General features: G+C 36.4%; 1 protein-coding gene across 5 annotated transcripts; it reads right to left on the minus strand.

Annotated features, from left to right (window-relative positions):
* Nucleotides 1-742: 742 nt before the first annotated feature.
* LOC129247940 (protein rolling stone) lies at nt 743-19,752 on the minus strand. 5 transcript variants are annotated; one of them, XM_054887323.1, is made up of 5 exons: nt 19,736-19,752; nt 18,758-19,287; nt 4,556-4,916; nt 1,432-1,615; nt 743-1,284 (listed from the first exon to the last, which is right to left on the minus strand). In XM_054887323.1, the coding sequence occupies exons 2-5, from the start codon at nt 18,857-18,859 to the stop codon at nt 1,095-1,097; spliced, it is 837 nt and encodes a 278-aa protein (XP_054743298.1). In that variant the 5' UTR covers nt 18,860-19,287; nt 19,736-19,752; the 3' UTR covers nt 743-1,094. The 5 variants fall into 5 exon arrangements, with proteins under 5 accessions (XP_054743298.1, XP_054743296.1, XP_054743295.1 ...); XM_054887321.1 differs by lacking the exon at nt 19,736-19,752 and adding an exon at nt 19,449-19,588; XM_054887320.1 differs by lacking the exon at nt 19,736-19,752 and adding an exon at nt 19,432-19,588.
* Between the last annotated feature and the right edge of the window lie 2,465 nt (nt 19,753-22,217).

A 22,217-nucleotide genomic window follows, 5' to 3' on the forward strand; every position in this document is an offset into this window, starting at 1 on the left:
ATACCTATTGATGACTAGGGTCTCGAAATATATGCCAAAACGTGGACCCGCCGTGTCTTTAAACCGAATTAAACCAAACTTACACACATTGTTAAGGAGGTATTGAAGATGGTTTCCGTATAATTTGGATACCTATTGGTAGATAGGGTCTCGAGATATAGGTCAAAACGTGGACCCGCCGTGTCTTTGCACCGAATCAAACCAAACTTATGCACATTGTTAAGTAAGTATTGAAAATGGGTTTCGTAAAGTTTGGTTGTAATTCGGAGCAGTGGCAACGGGTACAGCGTTCTTTTGATCCAGCCATAATGTCGCTAACTTTTTTAACGCTTAGGGCGGAACCGAACTGTCAAATTGACAGTGTGAGTTACAATGTGTGAATATTTCTCCGGCATGCTTTTCGTCGTTCACATCTTCTCGGTGATTATGTCTCCCACCAACATATCGCCACAAAAAAATCGAAATTCGAATATACATAACTTGCGAAAATTCAAAATTCTCGATACTTTTTGAACACACCTCGTATACCAATGGACAGCGATGTGTAACGTTAGTCGCTGTGCAAAAGACTAACCCCAAATTTTTAAATCAAAGCTTCATCATTTGTAGATTTTATAAGTTAATTTTAGCTCAATCTATGAAATTTCCCACTGCGCGCTGTAGAGCAACAACTTTCTGAATTATTTTTTTTTTTTTAATATGTAAAACTGACCAGCCCACTATCAATAAATCAATAATAAAATTAGTAGAAAAAAGCTTTCACCACTCATTATTTATTAATCAATTCTAGCTATTATTTTTCAGGACACTATTTTCAGTTTTCTTAGGCACTACCAATTCATAAAGTTCTATTGTCTTTTTCTTTAATTCCAAAATACTAAAATAAAATTATTACATACTTACTAGTTATATGCACGTGACAATGATATATGTATGTATTCTAGATACATGTGTACGTGTAAGGGTGTAATGAATATATGTATGAATATATCTCTAATAAAAAATTCATATACTACGATGTGGCATGATAAAAGTCGCATGAAATCATATAAAAGTCGCATAAAAATCATATACAAGTCATTGAAAGAAGCATTTTAAATTAATCCGATGGCATGTGGACTATCCATTGCATTCAGGGTTCGTGAAAGGTACCGCTTGAACTTACTTAGCGCAAACAAAATAATTGCATAGATCACATACAAAACGAAAACTCCAGCAAATGTGGTTATGGCGCGCGCTGGAGTAGTCCAGTCCAAAATTGGATACACATAGTGATTGCCATATCTAAAAACAGGAAATATGGAAAAATAAAATCAAATTAGGTGTGAATAGCTGGTATACAAATTTACATAAATCATGCTTTATGTAAGTATTTATATACTTATTTTTATATTTGATTGAAGTTTCATTAACTCCCATGTATGCACTTACTCATCCAAGCCGCCGGCGATAAAATAGACTACAGTAAACAGATAGTAGATTATAGGCAGTAGCATCCAATAGATGACATGTAGTACACGCACCGGAAATGCGACAACAAAAAAATCTACCAGCATAAATACTGAATTGAGGCAGTGTGTAACGAAACTGAGCACTGGATAACGCATTGGTTTGTCTAATATAAAAAAAATACAAAGAAAGCATTACTATGTGGGTTGTAATATTGATGCTGATTTCGTTTCTGTATAAAGATTAATGTAATTGCTGGTAAAAACTAAATCTTTTGTTATGCCAATTCAGCAAGGCCAACTTAGTTGTAAATGTATTTAGCAGACGATATATTTGCTTGAACCTGGAAAAGATTCCAATTAATACTTCTAGACCGGCGTGAATTGTTGAGCCTCAATTTTTGCTAAATATCACCTGCCTATGTGTGATGAGCAAAAGCTTGATTAAACTTAATAGAGGTGGGGTAACAGTGATGGCGTAAGCTTATGATGAGGTGGTAATGGCATGAGGACTGCATCCTCACACCACAGAGGGATCATTCAAAGGGCGTTAGATAAGCTCAGTGAACCCACGATTGAACCCACGTAAAACAGAACTCATGATTTTTGCCACTACCGTAAGATTCGGTAATGCCACTTATTAATGGACAAACTCTCTCAAGTTCACCCAGCGCAAAGTACTTACGGGTAATCTTGGACTCCAAACTTAGCTGGAAACTGAACATTGAAGAACAGGTAAGGAAACCAGAAATTGCTCTGTATGCCTCTCAACGTATGCTTGAAAGAATGTGGGATCTTCAACCTTAGTGTACTGCATTGTGGTATAGAGCGGTTCTACGACCAATTTTATCACACGGATCGGCAGATTGGTGGAAAGCTCTAGGAAGAGATGAATAAAATAAATAATTGGCGCCTGCACTTCTGTTAGGAGTTTGGCCGAGCCTATTTGTGATCTACAAATGGAGGGACCTACAGTTTTAAGCCGACTTCGAACGGCAAGTGGTTTTTATGAGGAGCTTTTTCATGGCAGAAATACGCTCGGTGGTTTACCATTAGTTGCCGAGGGGCAACCGTTATTAGAAAAAACTGGTTCTTTTATTTGATGTTAATGCGCGAAGATTCAAACTTACACACAACCGAATGGTAGTTACGCAACCACCCATTCGGCCGCGTAGGAAGAGATTACAACGTCAAATTACTTATTAGAATAGAAAGATCAACCTGCGCAATAACGGCCGGTGCAATCAGATTATGTCCTAGGGAGGCTCATAATGCACGTTATTCCAATAGATCTGTATATCAAGAAAACAGCTACCATGAGTGCATCATGGCAGCTTATGGCCAGTCAACTATTGCGACTAACTCACTCAGTACATCTCACGGAGGACTGATTATATCGTCCCAACGGTGAAATTCATTAGGAATTTTGCCATTCTCTTTCCATTTCAGGAGGAATGCAGTAAAGGACTTTCACTAAACAATTTCGATCAATGGGTATATATTCCCATAAACTTAGAATTGAAAAATCTGTGCGTCTTCCTAATACCTGCAGTGTTTCCAGGTAGAAGTATTGGCATTAGGGGAAGCTTGTAGGTTACTAATCGCAGACTTTTCTTATAAAGACAATATCGCAACTCTTTCAGATAGCCAAGCCGCAATCAAGGCACTGGATTCGGCCACAACAACCTCTAACCTGCTGGTATAAAGTAGAAATAGTTTACCAATTTGCGCGAAAAGCTTAACCTTGTGTTAATGTGGGTCTCGCGGTATCGCAATATTGAAGAAAGCGAAAAAGCAGACGAACTGGCAAAAGGTGGATCTGTCATGTATAACATTCCTGCAGAATCGGCATTCACACCACTGGGTTCAATCAAGACTGCAATCTCCTCAAAATACCTACGAATCGCGGATCGTAGATGGAGAGATCAGACGCCAGGATATGTCACCGAAACGGCTTTTCAGTTTGTTGGAGAAGAAATCATCCAGTATCGGCTTGGTATCTCTAGCCGTGTGCGGCATGGCGCCATCTTGCCGAAACCATGTGTGTGTATTGAAGGAAGGATGTTCTCTCATTATTAACGGAAAGTATGTAATCGTTCAGCACGCGCCGATAACAGGAAACGTTCACATAAATTGCTTGCTTCCGACGTTTTTCTTAAAAATACTTTCGAATTACTCCAATGCTTGACAATACACACTAAACAGTCACTCTGTGACTGCGATTTGGCTGTTTATGTTTTAATAGTGGGTTCTGTTCATTGGGTGACCAGTAACGGCAATTTTTCTTATCTACACTACCATTTACATGAAAATGGGGGTTCAACACTACAGGAATGCTTACGAAAATTGTAATCATTAGGTTTAAGCGCCTGCACGATTTAAATTTTGGAGGGATGAAGTCCAAGATCCTTCTGAATATTAATGCATAATAGTTTTTCGAAGTCTTTGGGTAGCCGCTCTCTTGTACACGGACTGATTTAGATTATTGGGAAAACTTGATGCGACTATTTCATTATTTTAATTTCTTCTCGATGTCCGGATGTCCACCGAACTTCGGCTGTTTGCTCCTAACCTTTGCACCCATGAACGAATGAAATGTTCAGTTGGAGTTTCACGTAAACATTGAAATTTAAAACATAACTCTGCCACATAGGGTGTCGAATAGCATACAAAACATGCCCTGGCGAGAGGCTAAAAGAGAAATGATTGCTTGAACCTTAAAACAATAAGGTAGGTATGTATGTATGTAAGGATACGGTATTGGGTGTACAAAGAAATTTGTTACCTTTGCAACTTTTGAAAATTGAGGTTTGTAAGAAACCTTTAGTCCAATTTGTTCAAGTAATGTCGATCGATATTGATACGATTTTCACTAGCTGTAAACAAAACAAACTACACCCGACTTGGCTCACAGATCATAGAAAGAATCGTGTAACAGATGAACAAGCAAGTCGTCTGAATTTGTTTTATTTCAGCACAATATTTTGTTCTATAAAATACGCAGCTCTGGAATTTTTTCAATTTTGTCTAATTATTTACTGCAGTATTTTAATAGTCTAATTAATAATAAACTAATTCATAGATTTTTGCCATTTGTCATTACTTACTCATTTTCCCATGCAAGAAAATCCAATAAACTGTCGTAATAATGAGTGCCAACGACAAACCTACGCCATGACACCACCAGTAGAACTGCACGAGCTTCGGCGTGGGCGGTGGCTCTTTTAGAGTGCGCGCCTCAATCACCACGCTGCGTGCACCGCCCGAATTGAAATGCCATCGTGTCGCGAGTACAGCACCGCTTATCTGTGTCAAAAGGCACAGAATTATGCCCCAGTTTGTCAAGAAGATAAAGAGTTTGCCACCTGATAATTGCAAAACCAAGGATGCTGTGAATACAGAAATAAAGAAGCACGCCCAAATCCATTTGTACAGCAAAAAGTAGACGCTGCGCTCTTTGCTTTGCCACTGCAAAATAAAAGCAAAAACATTAATTACACAATCTTATAGGTACATGCATATGTATGTATATAATTTCTAAAGCATTATAATTATTAAATATGTGATATTTTTGATATTGTCCTACAAGTGGAGAGACAGTTTCATGTCGCCTCCGAGCGACATTTAAGGTTTATAAGAAGCTTTTTAATGACAGAAATACTAGTACCCTCAGTGCTTGTGGACTGTAAAAAAAAGCAAAAGGATAAAATGAAGACATGAAACAAACAGTCGGCGCACTCGTCACTGTTGACAGTTATGATTTCGAGGTTGTGAAAGACTTTGTTTATTTAGGAACCAGCATTAACACCGACAACAAATGCTATTTTGGGCTAAGTAGGTAATTGAGTAGTAAAGTAAAGTCGTCTGTCGGTGAACAAAACTCACACTTTATAAGATTCTTATCATGCCCGTTCTATCGTATAACGCAGATGCGTGGACGATGAAAATATCCGACTTGGATTGTTTGAGAGAAAGATTCTGCGGAAGATTTTTGGAGCTCTGCACTTTGGTGACGGCGCGTATCGTAGGCGATACATGTGAGCTTTACGACGGCATAGACATAGCGCAGCGAATAAAAATCCAGCAGCAGCGGTACCAGCTAGTAGCAGAGGAAAAGCACGACCTCCTCTTTGGAGGAAATATCAGGAGGAGAAGGACTTCGCGTAAGCGGCTATCGCGCTGCGCGCTAATCAAGAAGAAGAGGATCGCGGTACCGCAACTTTGCTCTCAGTGAATTTGGCAGAATTGCTTTGTTTTTTTTTTTTAATCTTGAGGGGGAATCAGACATAGACACCGTCAACATAGACGGCATGCACGATTCATACTACTCGCTAAAGACGCACCACATTTGGTACCACGCACAGTCAGAATCATCTTACTAAACTGAACTTACGAAACAGTCTACCTACGTACTAAACCTTTAACTTCGACCTCTATAACTTTAATTTGCCCTGCGGTCCCGGCGTCAAGTATTTCTTCGCAGAGCAAAGCTGGACGATTTATGTCTCTTCACATACACATTGGTCTACTTTCCCTTGTTTGGTTGTCTCTTTCTGTGCAGCGCTCCCATTCTTTCATTTTGGCCCACACCAACTTCGATTGCAACATGTGCTTTTCTATATTGTTTGGAGTAACTCTTTCTTTAACTATCGTTTCTATACACGGACACATATAATATATCGGGCGGGAAGCGAAGATATGTTCCGCATTTTCACTGCAACTACCACAGAACGAGCACTCCGTAGCGCCATCTTGACCAAATCTATGAAGGTACTCACTGAAGCAGCCATGTCCCGTCAGGAATTGTTTCACCATACCTTCGCTCGCCCATGTCTGTACGCTACCGATAAGTATGTGTGTCCATCTCCCTTTTGTCGCTAAATCCCAGCGATTGTACCACTTATTCATGCTCCTCTGTCTTTCTTCTTTGCGCTCGTCAGCCGTAAATCGTCTATTTAGACTTTTGGCTTTGTCATATATTCTACCCCGATATGACACGCACTGCTTCATACGAGACTGTTCCAAAAGCACAGGAAACCCGAATAGAGCTTATCCTCGAAACTATTTGCTGTGTGTATGAAGTCACAGTTCTGCAATAATTTCTTCTTCTTCTTTCATTCTTCTTCGCATTTGCACATCTTTCTCATTCAACTACACCAATATGACGTCACGCGCTCTCTAATGCGCAATCTTGTTTCTATCACTCTTGAGGTATGACCATCTCGCTAGCGCTGAATCTTCGTCGATAACTTGCTGTTGATTTCATATCGCTAAAAATAATTAAACAAACCAAACACACAAATGTTACACCAAACCAATTTCTATAAAGAAAAACCTTTCAAACCAGTCTTGACAGCTGATTTTCAATTTTGCAGCTAATCTGCCAAATATAAACGGGTAGACAAATTTTTGTGGATTTATTGATAAACCCTGAAATGAATATAAAAATAATATTAAAGAAACCTTTAAAAAATATACAAAAACAAAAGAACTAAACACATTTATTCTACTGACTTATTTTTGACACTTCAATCATATTTGACACTTATGAACTAGACAGCTGCAGTACACAGATACTAAAGGGTTTTCCAATAAAAGGTGTTATTTTGATATTCAAAGAAAAATGCTATTTTTTAATATAAATGATCGGATGTTTATTTCATTATAAAGAGGAAGGAGCTCCTCCTCATATTTGTGGTGTGCGTCTTGATGTTGATCCACAAATGGAGGGACCTACAGTTTCAAGCCGACTCCGAGCGATAGATATTTTTATGAGGAGCTTTTTCATTTCAGAAATACACTCGGAGGTTTGCCATTGCCTGCCGAGGGGCGACCGCTATTAGAAAAATGTTTTTATTAATTTTGCTTTCACCGAGATTCGAACCAACGACCTTTCTGTGAATTCCGAATGGTAATCACGCACCAACCCATTCGGCTACGGCGGCATGCCATTACTAGTGGGAAATAACATCATGCAAATGACCGCCACGACCACGCTTACAAGACAATATCCTTTTCCTGAAATTCTTTGCCTTCAATGCCTAGGAATTTGAATTTCCTCACAAATTCTCAAATAAACGAGTTGATGTCTATTATTGCAAACAAAAGTTGGTTGCAACATTTCCAGAAAAGCATTCTAATGACACAGAAATCCTTGGTAGTATTTTACGAGTATTTGAAAAGGAATTCAAACGTAGTTACTTGAATGACAAGTGATATTTCCTCCAATATCTTGTAACAAGGAATGCTAAATATTTACAAGGCAGAGGAAATGTCGCAGGAGATGATATCGAATGGATGCTTCATAAAATCTCACGAGCTTCAGCAAATACAACAGCGCACACCTTTAGTTTGAGCTAACAATGCCCTTTAGGCATGTCGAACTGCCCACGATGTGGTTCACCAAGTTTAATTCGATAGTCTTCTAGCGCGGCATTTTCTTATTGGGTGTGATTCTGTAGCATCCTCGAAATATTTTCCTGTTATTACTAATATTTTTGCGAGAAACGTCGATTTTCGTTTCGGTGACGTATTCCATACTCCATTGGCCGGCTAATAAATATTAGTTTAAAGTTTATTTTATTGATATTTCATTTTACTGATACTATTTTTTTACGTAATAACACAAACACTAAAATTTAAAAAATTTATTTAATAAAGCGTAATACTAATGATTATTATCTTTTTTTTTAATTAACTGGGAATGCAATCATATTCACAAGCACATTGTAACAAGTTAATCTCATACTCTGAATGACTGACATTTAAAATACTTTGTATTTTTCCAGAACACGTAGTAATCAGAGTGTACAGATTCCCTTGCCTGCTCGCTGTATTTAACTATTACTTATTTTCATAGCAAAATGCAATATATATACTTATAGACTTTCGACGTAACAGGTAGTCTAATTGTTGTTGTTGTTTCATGTTCTTTATTTCATATTTACTTACAATGGCATAATAATAAATAACAGAACGTACGACTATGACGAAAGTTGTCAGTCGGGCGTATAATAAAGAAAAATATTATTTTGGCACATAGTCATTTTTTTTTTGTTCAACATTTAAAAAACAAAACTAATCCTAAAATTAAAAAAAACAAATATATAAATTAATTAATTAATCAGTACACAACAAATAACAAGATTACGAGAATTCATTAAGAATATAATTCATGGCGCTTACACCCTTTTTGGGTGTTTGGCCGAGCTTCTCCTCCCATTATATGACGTTCGTCTGGTTGTTGTTCGACAAATGGAGGGACCTACAGTTTTAAGCCGACTCCGAACGGCAGATATGTTTTATGAGGAACTTTTTCATGGCAGAAATACATATGGAGATTTGCCATTGCTTGCCAAGGGGCGACCGCTACTAAAAAAAACTTTTTCTTCATTTGGTGTTTCACGGAGATTCGAACCAACGTACTCCGAATTTCGCATAGTAGTCACGCACCAACCAATTCGCTATATATGAATTTGTACAGAGCTTTATAATCCCTACCGTTCAAAATCACGTTTACATATTATATAATATATTTAAGAGATCCAATGTCCAAAATGTTCACAACGTAATTTTTGTATAGACAGGACAGGAACCAATGACGTGCTGAATATTTTCAGGGACTTCCAAATTACAAATTGAACAAGCGGTAGAAGTTAATTTTTTAAAAGGCATTGCGTTCAGATTAAGTAGCTTTCCACATGCACGACACATAAAATTTATAGCATAAGCAGACAAGTCGTCACTGAATTAATTGATGTGTGTAGCTGATAGACCAGGATACGAATCGTGAGATGTAGATTTTTTGACTGAGTTTAAAAATACCGAGTATTCTTTGACATTTAGTTTTTCTATAAACTCCGGAATATATGTCGTCATGGAAGCAAAGGAAAAGACATTTTGAGTCTGCATATTTAACGTCTGCTATAAATCGTTCCATTTTTTTACCCAGTGTACACCAAGGCGCATAGTCTCTTTAGCAGAGATATGGTGAAGTCTGTCACTTGGCAGAGAAAAACAGTTCAAAACGTAATACATATAAGCTCTAAGACTATGCAAATACTGCGGAAATAGATTGGTTTCAATGTGGGTCATGTAATTGGGAGTATTTGCAGGCAAAAAGATCAGTTTTCTTAAGAGAAACGCAAAAGTCTCTTTACTGGCTCATATTTTTCTACACCCCAAACCTAGTCATCATAAAATATAGTCGATCTTGAGAACGCATCAAAAATGTTTAGTTTTGAAGTGAAAACTTCTTTAGAATCGTTGGGAGTGATTTGAGACTCGATGAAACGAAAAAGCGACACTACGAAGCGTTATATGTTGATATATGTACGTATATGTGTGTGGCTGCGTACTGCTGAGCCACGCTAGTATAGTGAGTATTGTAGTATGTATACTACACTGTCTATTACTTGCTTTGGTGTTTAGTTCAAGCGTCTTACGTATGTATGTTTGTATGTATGCTAGTACGTATGTGTGCGCGCCTGCGTATTACGGAGCCACGGTGAGCGAGAAGGCATTATGTATACCTATACACACTACCTAATACTTGCTTAGACGAAGGGTCGTACGAATGTTTGTGTGTATGTTAGTACGTCTGTGTAATATACGCGTTACGACGCTCATAATAGCAACCGCGTGTGCTGTATTGCGTCCGTATTTTTATATTCGTAAATATTTTCATTTTTAAATATTTACCACAATTATGCCGAAAAATAATGCAGAAAAGTGTCGTGAATATCGACAGAAAAAAAAAAAACAAAAAGAAAATAAAACTAAAAACCGGATTGTGCAATGGAAAAACAGTTTTAATTGTGGCAATTTATATTATATTTCACCGAATCAATCAATAAATAGCATCACGGAATTCATTCACGAAAATTTAATAAAGTATACACCAGAAGTATCGCGGATACTTAGAAAAGATTACGATAAAGTTCCAATGATTTTAAGTGGCGATTTTAAAGTAAATTTTGCATTGGATACAGCGGTTCCTTTAATTGACTTTCTCAATACAACATTCAATTTAAAAATGTGTAACAATCGCACTGAATCCAAAAGACGATGAAAAACAACAGTTGACGCGGTATTTGAAAGATATGTTGCCAACATCGAAACCAAAGCATTTGTATCATATTTTATCTATCATAAGCCACTCGTATCATTTGTTGAAATTGAAAACATTGAGGATGAATAATAATAAAATGAAGAAAATAAAATATGAACTTTATAGCAATATTATAATGAACCTATAATTATCCCGCTCCTAATCCTGATTTCGTCTCATTCTCTCTCAGTTTGTTTTACGGAAGGTTTCACTTCTATCGCGTCTAACCGTTAGACTGGTATTTTTTTTAGAAATGGAAATCTGAAGGTTATTTATATACATATAAGTATTTTAGCCATGTAGCATTTATTGCTGTTTTAGAGTCGGCAAGCTTTAATTCCAAATACTTCGTGTAAGACAGTTTGTAGTTAATCAATACGCCAAGATATTTATATTCATTAATAGTCATTCTCCAAACTTCCAACTGTATGAAGTGGAAATTCTGGTGACTTAGGCAAATTAACTTTAAAACCCCATTGAAAGCTATAATCTCGTATTGCATTGACCATATCCAGTAGGTCGGTCGGAGACTCGGCAAGAAGCACTAATTCTTCAGCGTACATTAGAAGTTTAATGCAACAATTGGACACATTTATTCCACACGGTAGGACTTCGTTTAAGTCATTTAAGTACAAGGAAAACAAGATCGGTCTTAACAGCCTACCTTGTCTAACGCCTTGATTTACAAAAAGTGAGGGGGAAAACTCTTCTTGCAGCCAAATCTGGTTTGTTGTATTTTGTAAAAAAGTTTTAGAATTTCGATTATACGGCTCGAAAGGCCATACGATGCAAGGTTATAAAAAAACATATGCACCTCGCGAATAGTATCGAATGTACTTGAGATGTTGACCTGACAAAAATTGAAATTTGTCTTCTTAGCCTTAAAGTTTAGATGCACAATTGAAGACAGGTTAAAACGATTATCTATTGTTGAGTATCCTCTCGGAAAACCTGTTTGAAATTCAGTAATTATTTTGTTCACATCCGCCCTGGAAAACAAATTTCGTAGCAAAAATATGGCTCTACCCCAACTATCATTTGAAATAAAATTTGAGAAAACCCGGTTCACAGCAGGCTTGATAAAATGGCAACTGTTTTTCTATGGACATTTGGATGAGGTATTAATTAAGTATAAACTTTGAAATATCATACTTGAATTTAAGTACCCTCAAATGCAAACAAAATGTCTGTGAAGAAGGAAATTAGTTTCAAATATTTCAACGGATACATCGATTTGAATATTCAGAAAGGAAAAGTAACCAAAGCGTCATTACTTGCACTTTGGAGAGTGTTGCTGGAAATTGATTCCCACTGATTCTCTGGCAATAGTATGAGTTTTTTTTCAATATGCATTTTTTATTTATCTAAGACATGTGCGTGTGTATGTAAGACTTGAAACAAAATTGAGGAGAAGAAGAAGATATGTAAGACCTTGCAATTTCCCTTGCTAAGGAATATAACCTATGCACCAGGCTTGTCTAAAGAGATATGAGAAACGCTGTTATTATCACATAAGTTCAAATAAAATATACCGCGCTATGTACTCCGTTTCCATTGCAATCGGTTATTCCCATAAATGTGATGACACTGAGCACAGTTTCGTGAGAATTTGACTGTCAGCTTACATTGTAAACTTAAGCAGTAGATGCATTTATTTAGTTACCTGGAACTTGCCTTAAATTGGAAAAGTTAATGGAAATACCATAGATGGCAAGATTTAAATAATTTGAATTAAACCTTACACTTTGAAGGAAAACTTTTTTGTTTTTCTGATTGGAATTTAAGTGTGCTTTGCCCAATATACGAGAAGGGTGGTCCTGCAAACTGCGTCAACTACAGCGATATAGTAAACATCGCATAAAAAGTCCCATCGAGCGGATTGTGCGAAAAGCTGAAACCTATTTTCAGCCAACAGTCCAATTGATGTAGCTTTAGACCTGAAAAATCCACCTTCCATCAGATATTCACAATCCATCAAGTTTGTGAAAACAACCCGTGGAAAGAGAATCGACACACAGCACTAAAAGAGTTCCACGATGTCTGAATTTGGTATCCCCACACAACTAATACGGCTGTGCAAAATGATGTCGAGGAATATCGTTAGCTCCATCATAATCAAGGAGAAGAAAAAATCCGTACAGAAGGAAAGTCAATGGTGACATGCTTCCACTCATCCTTTTAAGGAACCGAAAATGAAATCAACTGCTCTATTTCCTTTATAGTGGAGAGTCAAATTTTAAAGGGAGAAAAATGAAACCGATTTTATCCTCCGTGAGCTAAATAACTAAAGGTCTAGTTATAATAGTATATAATATGTACATTCATATATATTGGGTTGACTAATAAGTTCATATCGTTTTTATATTTTCTTTATTTTATCACGATTTGTTTACTGCTTGCTCTACAAAACTAGACTTAGGAACGGAATACCCAGGGGGAAAAAATCAACTTTTTCGACTCCTGTCCTTCTTTGCTTTTCATCGAGGTCAAAAAGCTGCCGAAGCAGGCCGCGACATTTGCGACGTTTATGAAGAAAGAGTCATAGGCGAGCCTACAGTACGGAAATGGTTTGCAAAGTTCAAAAATGGTGGTGACACCTCTCGCAGCCGATGAAGAACGTTTCAAATCACTTTTGAAGGAGAACGTTCGCCAAATCAGTCGTGAATTGGCGGAAACAATGAACTGGGATCATAAACGAAAAACACAGAAAGTCGTATTCAAATTGCTTCTCAGCATCTCGCCTGCCATCGAACAACACGCGGTCATAAACAAAGCTTTTTGTACCGCATCGTCACGGGAGATGAGAAATGGTGCCCATACTCCTTCATATGAAGCAAAGAAAGGAGTGGGTATCTTCAGGAGACACGCCAAAGCCGAGAGTCAAGCCGGAGAAGATCAAGATAGGTGTTTGGTGGGACTGGTAGTGCATAAGGTGCGGGGAAAAAATGCCACGGTCTACATTGCCCAGCTACACCGCGTGAATGAGGTTACGACAGCGCCAGGCCCCATAATGCACAAGTCGTCACAGCTGCACTCCAAGAGCTCGAATGGGAGGTCCTTAAGCATCCGCCATATTCTCCGGACCTTTCACCGACCGATTACCATCTTTTCCGCCCCCTATCAAATCCATATGAAGGGCCTTACCTTCAATAACAAAGAGGTCCTTAAAAACTGGTTCAACAACTTCTTTGACACCAGAATAGGCGATTTTTGGCGAAACGACATCAACAAATATAGTTGATTAACCTATTGATATATTTATTGTTTTTTGTTTATTCAAGAAGTAATCAAGAAGAAATTAATTACTCCGTTTGTTCAAAATTTGTGCCGAAAATTCCGTGAATATCACGATACTGCAGGCGAGATCAAGTATGCTGCCCTGTGAACAAAGCTTTTCATCTACTTCAATTTCAATTTAGCTATATCCTTAATTAGTTTATAATACTACCAAAAAAATTGACACCTTTATAAAATATTATAAGCTTGTTTAGGACAATATGTGCCAAACAAATGAACTTTGTAGGCTTTTGACAAAATATATTTCTTTCGACATTAGATCTATAAGTCAAGTTAACAATAGCCCTGTCCTATCGATCAAATGCTAAACGCAAATAAATTTTTTATAATGTAATCATATCGGAAAGAAGAATACTGAGTCTAGTAAGAGAAGAAAATAGTCTCTATCGCATCAGATATAATAACGAGTGCAGTTTGTTTCATTGCGAAACAGGTTTTTTACTCAAAAACAACTGATTTTAGCAACTGGGCATTCAGCTCAATTGAAGCTTGAGGGGCCGTCTTGATTTGGAAAAGTTAAAAAAAAATACACTTTATGAAATATTGAATTTCGAAAAAATTACACACTTTTTGTTTTTTTGCAAAATAAAAAATTTTCAACTACTTTTTTGCTATTGTATGTACATGAAGTCACTCGTGCAAGTAATGACGATCATTTTGAACCCAGAATTATTAAAATCGATTCATTTTTGACAAAATTATGAGCAACTGGCAGCAAATTTGCCGATAAATCTTGAAAAAAATGATTTTCGGGCGAACAAAAAAATACGTGGCTCATTATTTTGCCCAGAGAGCAAGAAAAAAATCAGTTTCAACAATATTTCTGCTTTGTTTATCATTTTAATTTCTCAATCTCTTAAAAAACCACCCGATATTACAGTAGAACTGTAATTTTATTTCCAAATAGGCAGTTTGTTTTACCTGCCAAAAAGGATTCATACAAATATTTCTTGTTATAACTGTTAATTATACATATGTACATATATATTTTACTTTGATTTTGAGTTGAATGCGCGCACAATAAAGTTTATTTATTTATTACCGCTCACTCTGATGCAACAAAGGTCAAACAACTTTTTTTTATTTGGGATTATTGCATTTGTTTAGAACTTTTCCTTACTCAAAAATAGCACAGACGACTATTTCGTAACGGAATTTACCTCACGAACACTGAAAACAATTTCGTATGCACAGTAATTCTAAATTTTCACGATCACTCTAGATTTCAATGTTTTTGCAATCAATTTAAACAGAGACACGTTTTTTTCTGTTACTCTAGGTTAGGAAAATTTTATACTCGTATGTATGTATGTATGAACGCATGGATATATTTTTACCTGTGATCGATAAAACTGATCCAAATGATTGTAATTGAAGCCAAATTTTCTCAATTTAAATTCATTCAAAAAGCTGCGGGCGAAACTCTGCTTCATTTGCATTTTTATTTAATTGCACAACTTTTTTCTGTTTGCTTAATTTTTGTTGACCGCACTTGAGAGGCACGCGTTAACGCAAATAAGGCGCGCGAACAATGACGTAGTATGTATTACGTTGCGTTAACAACAATAATAAACTGCGAGCAGCAACCGAGCCAAACTGCACTGAGTTGTCAAAATATTCGTAGCTAATGCAAAATTTCCCTCGGGTACGGAACATTTACGCGAGGCAAGCCGAACGATTTTGGTTACTTTCAAAATATATTTGTATGTAGGAAATTTACAATCGCAACGATCTTGTACAGCACATTTGTTTAATTAGGTGGCGAGAAGGCTAGTATGTTTGAAGAGCCCAACGAGAATAAATTTTTTGCACAGTTGGCATAAATATCTACAAAATAATGTAAAATTCAAAATTGATAAGGGAAATGAGGCAACACAAGAAATGCACAATGTAATAACTTTAATATATCTATATAGTTTTTTTTTTTTTGAACTTTTCTATGATTTTGCTTTTAATTAAAGTTTTATGATTTCTCAAAATTTTACTCAACAATTTCTGTTATTCACTATTCCAACAATTCACGGCGCGCACCAACAGCTCTTCTTGCTTTCTGTTCTTTTTCAAGACGAACTAAACGATCGCATCACTGTTCGAACGTGAAATGCGAAATATTTATATTGACTTTTTATTATATGTAATTGATCACGGTGTAGTGTTCTAATTTAATTAAAGAGAAGCACATCCAATGAAAAAAACTCATAAAATGAGAAAAATACTACAGTAATAGTGGTAGGCTCAATTTGTTATTAGTGTCTAATTACGTTTAGCTTTTACCCCTCGTGCAGTGAATTTTTCGTGCGATCCGCAACAGATAGTCTCGTGTCACATTTCAGCATGGCACAGCGACGCTGCAGCGATCGTTAAACCTCTGGCCTTTCGCAATGCCAATATCAGCACGAAATGGTCTCCCATTGCTTCCCCCTACCAAGCTACAACAATGGAACGGGTGTGAAGACGGGAAATCTTTCCTAGAACAAGTTGTTCAAGTAAACACATGATTTCGATATATCTATCCAGTATACTCTGGCGCATTGTAATACAAAGGCAACCAGGGCGTCAATTCTCGTTCTGTGTAAACGTAAAGTGAAAAAAGTTTTCATTTTCGTTTTCACAGACACTTTTCACTCTGTCTTTTCACAAACGAGAATCGCAAAATAATCGTTTGGTAAAAGACAGAGTCCATGCATGTTCCGTTTCCATTGTAGCCATCAAGCTTTTACAAGTGTGATATTCAAATTATAAATGAATTTGCTTTAAAGCAAGAAAAAATTTAAAGGAAATGTATCGCAAATAATTATTTTGCTTGATTTGGAGCAAAGAGTTCGTAATGAGGAAAGGTAAGATAACAAGTTTTAGTAAATCCTATTTTGAAAATAATTTAATATTTATAGGAATTTGTTGATAGTACTGAGAAGCTCACTTCGCGATGGACGAAATCCACCAACAATGAGGTTAATTAGAGGCCTTTCAGGAATCCGAAGTACATGTACCCTACAAATATTTGAAATCGTGATGTTTTGAACATTGCAAAAAGGCAACTTCTGCAAATAGTGGAAGACGCTTTTACCAATAACATTCAATTACAAATTTATGTTTTTCCATTCGTTTTTAGCAAAAACGTATGAACAAACGTTACATTTGTTTGAAACTATTTTTTAATGTAATTCAATTATACCAAATTATTTAAGCTTCAAATAAAAATTCTTTAAATAATCTCTTTTTCTTTGGTAAGAAATATTAATCATAAGCATTAAATATTCATAGTTGCATATAGTGGATCCCACACAAAATAGTCCAGTGCTCAGTTTTACAATATTTACTACAGTTTTCGTGTAAAATTGTTTTTTCGTTAATTGTTTAAGTTAATATATTAGTTGACACCCCCTTAAAAAACTACAAACAACAAGCGCACACGCCCACAAACTACTTTCCTCATGTTAAAGCTAGAACACAACCCGAAATATATACAAAAGGGTTTTTCAATTGGCGCGGGTCGATTTTGGCGCCCTGTGGCAGCCATTTTGTTTTGGTGACATCTGTCAAATCTTTTGTTTATTATTCAGTTGTTAATGCCAAATCATCATGGCAAGTTACACGATTGAACAGCACGTTCAAATGATAAAACTTTATTATCAAAATGAGTGTTCATTAACGCAAACGCTGCGCGCATTGCGCCCATTTTTCGGTAGACGTGGTGGCCCTTCCAATTTCTTATGGCCCATATTGAACCATATGGACCTAGACGATATGTGGTTCCAGCAGTTAGCGCTACGTGCCACACAGCAAACGCCATTTTATTCCATTTCAACATCTACCCGCCCTTGTTGAAAACCCCTATATAATTGGCGCTTACACCCTTTTTGAGTGTTTGGCCGAGCTCCTCCTGCTATTTGTGGCGAACCTGTTGATGTTGTTCCACAAATGGTACATAACCCGAAAAGCTGACCCGAAAAATAGACCTTGACAGTGATTTTGAACTATAAAAATCTGCAAAACGGTTTTAAAAAATATCATAAAAACTGTGACAGTTTTTCAAATAAATACAGAAAAAGTAATGCTTAATATAAAAAAGGCAGTTTAATTTAACAACTTAAAAATCTAGTCGCAAACGCAAGGAGATCAAGAATGCGACTTGATATTAACCTGATATTGACTTTTATAAAATTAGAGTTTATTCTACAACAATAAAAATATAAATCCTATCTAAAAAATTTGTGCAAATTAAAAAAACGGCCTAAAATGTTATCAAATTCTTCAATTTTTTAAACAAAATTTTAAAAACATTTCGGGTTATGTACTCACGCAACTTTACTCGCACTTGCACGCTTGCCACGGATCTCTTTCTTCATTTTTTCATACACAAATTGTAAGTGAAAGAAAATTTTCATATGAAAACATTTTGAAGTTTATTTTCATTTCACGTTTACACAGAACGAGAATCAACCCCCAGAACAACAAATCGTGGAAATTTAATGGCAAATATTCCGTGTGCCTTGCGAATTTAAATTTGGGCTTACGAAATTTATATTCCTTGCCCGGTTGGCGCGCACCACTATATTGGCTTAAATTAGCTACACCTTGTTCAACTTTTTCACAAAACTTTTTTTTTTAGCCAAGCGAGCACAAACTAAATGCAATTATCGCTTATTTTGGGAGTATTTGCATTTGTTTACGCATTTTTCCTACTCAAAAATAGCACACAATACTATTTGCAACGGAATTTACCTCACGAACACTGAAAACAATTTCGTATGCACAAAAGTTCTAAATTTTCACGATCACTCTAGTTTTCAATGTTCTTGCGAGGAATTCAACCCAAGACACGTTTTTCTGTTACTCTAGGTTAGGAAAATTTTATTGGAAATCAAACCTGTGAACACACATGTATATATATAACATTTACCTGTGATCGATAAAACTGATCCAAATGGTTGTAGTTGAAGCCAAATTTTCTCAATTTAAATTCATTCAAAAAGCTGCGGGCAAAACTCTGCTTTATTCGCATTTTTATTTAATTGCACAACTTTTTTCTGTTTGCTTAATTTTTGTTGACCGCACTTGAGAGGCACGCGTTAACGCAAATGAGGCGCGCAAACAATGACGTAGTATGTATAACGTTGCGTTAACAACAATAATAAACTGCGAGCAGCAACCGAGCCAAACTGCACTGAGTTGTCAAAATATTCGTAGCCAATGCAAAATTTCCCTCGGGTACGGGATAGCTACGCGAGTCGAACTGAGCGTTTTGGGCTACTTCCAAATAAACCGTTTGTAATATATTTTAGCAGTATACCAAAATATGTTTGTATGTATGTATGAAATTTACATTTGCAACGATCTTGTAAAGCACATTTGTTCAGTTAGCTGGCGAGGAGGCTAGTATTTTTGAAGAGCCCAACGAGAATGAATTTTTTGCACAGTTGGCATAAATATCTACAAAATAATGTAAAATTCAAAATTGATAAGGGAAATGAGACAGCGCAAGAAATGCACAATGTAATAATTTTATATAATTTTTTTTTTAACTTTTCTGTGATTTTACTTTTATTTGAAAATTAATAATTTCACAAAATTTACTCGCTTTGTAGCTCAACAATTTCTGTTTTTCACTATTCCAACAATTCACGGCGCGCACCAACAGCTCCGAACGACTCTTTATCTTCTTGCTTTCTGTTCTTCTTCAAGACGAACTAAACGATCGCATCACTGTTCGAACGTGAAATGCGAAATATTTATATTGACTTTTTATTATATGTAATTGATCACGGTGTAGTGTTCTAATTTAATTAAAGAGAAGCACATCCAATGAAAAAAACTCATAAAATGAGAAAAATACTACGGTAATAGTGGTAGGCTCAATTTGTTATTAGTGTCTAATTACGTTTAGCTTTTACCCCTCGTGCAGTGAATTTTTCGTGCGATCCGCAACAGATATTCTCGTGTCACATTTCAGCATAGCACAGCGACACTGCAGCGATCGTCAAAACCTCTGGCCTTTCGCAATGCCAATATCAGCACGAAATGGTCTCCCAGTGCTTCCCCCTACCAAGCTACAACAATGGAACGGGTGTGAAGATAGATACGCGAAATCTTTCCTTAAAAAAGCTGTCCAAGTAAACACATGATTTCTATATATCTATTCAATATTCTGTGGCAAATTGTAAAACAAAGGCAACCGGAACAACAAATCGTGGAAATTTAATGACAAAATTTATATTCCGTGTGCCTTATTAATTTAAATTTTGCCTTGCGAAAGTCATATTCCTTATCCGGTTGGTGCGCGCCATTGGCTTAAATTGGCTTTACTTTTTTTAAACTTGGAGATGGAGCCAATATTAACATTACTGATGAACGCTACAAGTAAATGATGATACGTGTAACGTGATCTAACCATCTTATGCAGTGCAAATCGCACATCTGTCTTGCTCTGAGTAAGATCATTTAGTTCCGAGTTATACCGTATTCTATAGCTACCGTCATCCATTTTTATTGATTTTTAAATTATTTATAGAAACTAAGTGCATAAAATTATACTAAGGAACAAAAATGTTGGATACTGTAATTCTGTGAGTACTTGTTAAAAAAAAAGTATTCCTCTAAAATAACACCCGTTACATTTAGTCACTTGACCAGAAAGCATACGCCCATGTGCCCAGTGTGCTCTTCGCTTCTCCGTGAGTACAAGCCCCTTCATGCAAACGTGTGTTAAATATTATATTATTTTTATTTATTAAAATTATAATAAATTAAAAATTTAAGAGAGTGTACATGAGCAGGGCTTCAAGGCCGTCAGCTCATTTTTAAAATTTGCTTGTGATCTATGTATGTATATATGTATGTATGTATATAAGTATGTAAAAAGGCGAAGTTGTAAATGGAAAGTTCTTTACTTAACAGTAGAAGTATGTCTCTATTAGATGACGATTTTTAATGTGGATATTAACTAATAGATCGTATGTACGCCATCCTTGGAATACTGTGAGCGGTTTTCTAAGAGCGTGGCTTTTCCAACTCCATTTCCTGCGTGTTAGTTAAGAGTATTAAAGCATTTATGTGGATATGGCTTCTTCGAGAGATGTAGCAAATTAAGTTAGATCTGTTAGTCAAAGATTTCTTTAATTCTATACAATTTTCTTTCCAATGAGAACTACTTGTAAATGTTAATCCAATAATTTATAATTTTTGTTTTTATTTTCAAAGTTGTTAATAGGGATATGAGTTGTTTTTGTTTGCGGCAAATGTGATTTTTTAGTTTAATAATTATTTTACTACTTTAGTTAAAGCAATTTGGAAAAGGACGCTGGTAATGGGGAACTTACCATTTTTTAGTGAATATACTTTTGAATAGGTGAATTTTGATCCCAAATTTTAGGTTTGATAAAAATGATTGAATATAGTTGAAAATCTTGGGCCTGATCCCCCATTCTTATATATACATATATACTAATATATAATTGGCTCTTACACCCTTTTTGAGTATTTAGCCGAGCTCGTCCTCCTATTTGTGGCATACGTTTTGGTATTTTCCACAATTGGTGGGACCTTTTCGCCACTTCTCAGCAGATGGCTTTTATGAGAAACTTTTTCATGACAGAAATGCACTCGGAGATGGATGGTATTAGCAAAAAATTGTTCTATTAATTGCTTTTTCATGCCTAAGGTTTCCAACCTGCGCACTTCCGAATGGTAGTCACGCACACAGGCATTCCGCTACCGCAGGCGCTGTTCTTTTAAACATTTTAATATCATGAGGGCATCTATTCTACCGAAGACTTTTTTCGAAATCAAGTGTACCGATCGTTAAGTGGTTACGAGAAGAAAGTGTTTTGGCAGTGCGAGAAATCAATAGACTGGAGAGCATCAGCGTAACCTCTCCCTGACCTCTTACTCAACCTACTTGGTTGAGAGCGATTAATTTTCTTGGGTTTTTAAGTGCGCGGATGCATTCGGAATGTTGACTGTGTCATACGGAGAAGTTACTTTGGACCAAAGCAACGTTTATCGGTGGTACAAAATGTTCTCAGAAGGCCGAGAAGATGTGAACGACGAAAAGCGTGCCGGAGGCCCCAGCACTTCAACAGCAGAAGAAAAAATTGATGAAGTGAAGAAAATGGTATTAGCCAATCATCGAATCACCGTTAGAGATGTTGCTGAGGACCTAGACATATCGATTGGCTCGTGTCATTCGATTTTTTTCAATGATTTGGGCATGAAACGGGTCGCCGCAAAATTCGTACCAAAACTGCTCAATTTCGACCAAAAGAAGCATCGCATGAACATTGATAATGAGATGTTAGACTCTGTCCGCGACGACCCAAATTTGCTCCAGAGGGTCATAACTGATGACGCATCGTAGGTTTATG

Source organism: Anastrepha obliqua, chromosome 5 (genome assembly GCF_027943255.1).
Source record: "Anastrepha obliqua isolate idAnaObli1 chromosome 5, idAnaObli1_1.0, whole genome shotgun sequence".
NCBI classification, from domain to species: domain Eukaryota; kingdom Metazoa; phylum Arthropoda; class Insecta; order Diptera; family Tephritidae; genus Anastrepha; species Anastrepha obliqua.